Raw genomic sequence first — 996 nt, 5'->3', positions numbered from 1 at the left:
TATTCTTGGGGTATCAAGCGTCTATATGCAAAGAAAAGTAAAAACTATGTTTTTTATGATCAAATGAAAATGTAGCCTAAATATGCTTTGCGGACTTTACGGCATAACCAGCTTTCATTCGCCCGGGCCCCTGTACAGTTGCCCCTACCCCCTTGTCAGAGGGCCTGATGTTCGTCCTATAGGGTTGCTGAGTGGGCTAGCCACCTGGGTGTAAAACTTTTTGACTTACAAAAGTGCTGGCCAACACCTAATTCGATGGGACTAAGGTCGAAATCGAAATAAAAAGCATATAAACATGTGTATGTAAAAAAAAAATCTACAAAGTAAAATCTAAAGTTTTTTGCTTGTTTTTTTTGGGGGGAGATTAAAATATATTATTAAGAAAATGGAACCAAAATAGTAACTCTTACTTATTATTTACTTCTAAGGGATGTGAAGTCGAATAGGCTGAGCTCTCTGTTGAAGCTGGAAATTGCTGACTTCCATTTCTGGAGTTATGTGGCTGGTTGGATACTTTTTGCCTTCTTGTGAAGCCTTTAAATACAGATTCTCCACATCTCGTGCTTTTCTCCGCCACATTGCGGTTTTCCTTAGTAAGCATTCCGTTGCTACCTCCCTCTCTACTGCCATCCCCTGATGATAAAAAATTGTTTTTTAAAGCAGATGGTAGGCCACTGCTAAGGTTGTACCGAGTATCGTCAGATGGCGATGCTGATGAATAGATAAATAAAAAGTACAAAAGACGTTGTGTAATGGTGCAACATAAATTAGAAATAGATACGTGTTATGAAGAAATACCTAATAACTCATTTAATTACAACATCTATTACTTTTATACAATAACACTCTGTCTGATATGTGTTTTTAACAATGGCTTATATAGTGTTACGACAGCGGAAGTCACGTGACGCTGGGAGTATGCGCGCTGGAGTTTCTCGAAGGATCATGAATTATTGGGGAGGCCCGAGTTTGTTCGAGGCGCCCTCTTTTTTAGTA

General features: G+C 39.0%; 1 protein-coding gene across 1 annotated transcript in view; it reads right to left on the bottom strand.

Moving 5' to 3' along the window:
• The window catches only part of LOC111085506, a 33,045-nt gene that overhangs the window by 8,090 nt on the left and 23,959 nt on the right, over window positions 1–996 (bottom strand). The window contains exon 6 of the mRNA XM_022384397.1: window positions 411–711. Coding sequence (XP_022240105.1) covers window positions 411–711 — 301 coding nt within the window. The remainder of the gene's footprint in view (window positions 1–410; window positions 712–996) is intronic.

This window comes from Limulus polyphemus, unplaced genomic scaffold, assembly GCF_000517525.1.
Source record: "Limulus polyphemus unplaced genomic scaffold, Limulus_polyphemus-2.1.2 Scaffold434, whole genome shotgun sequence".
NCBI classification, from domain to species: Eukaryota; Metazoa; Arthropoda; class Merostomata; order Xiphosura; family Limulidae; genus Limulus; species Limulus polyphemus.
The sequence above is the reverse complement of the archived record's forward strand: the minus strand, read 5'-3'. Positions and strand labels throughout refer to the sequence as shown.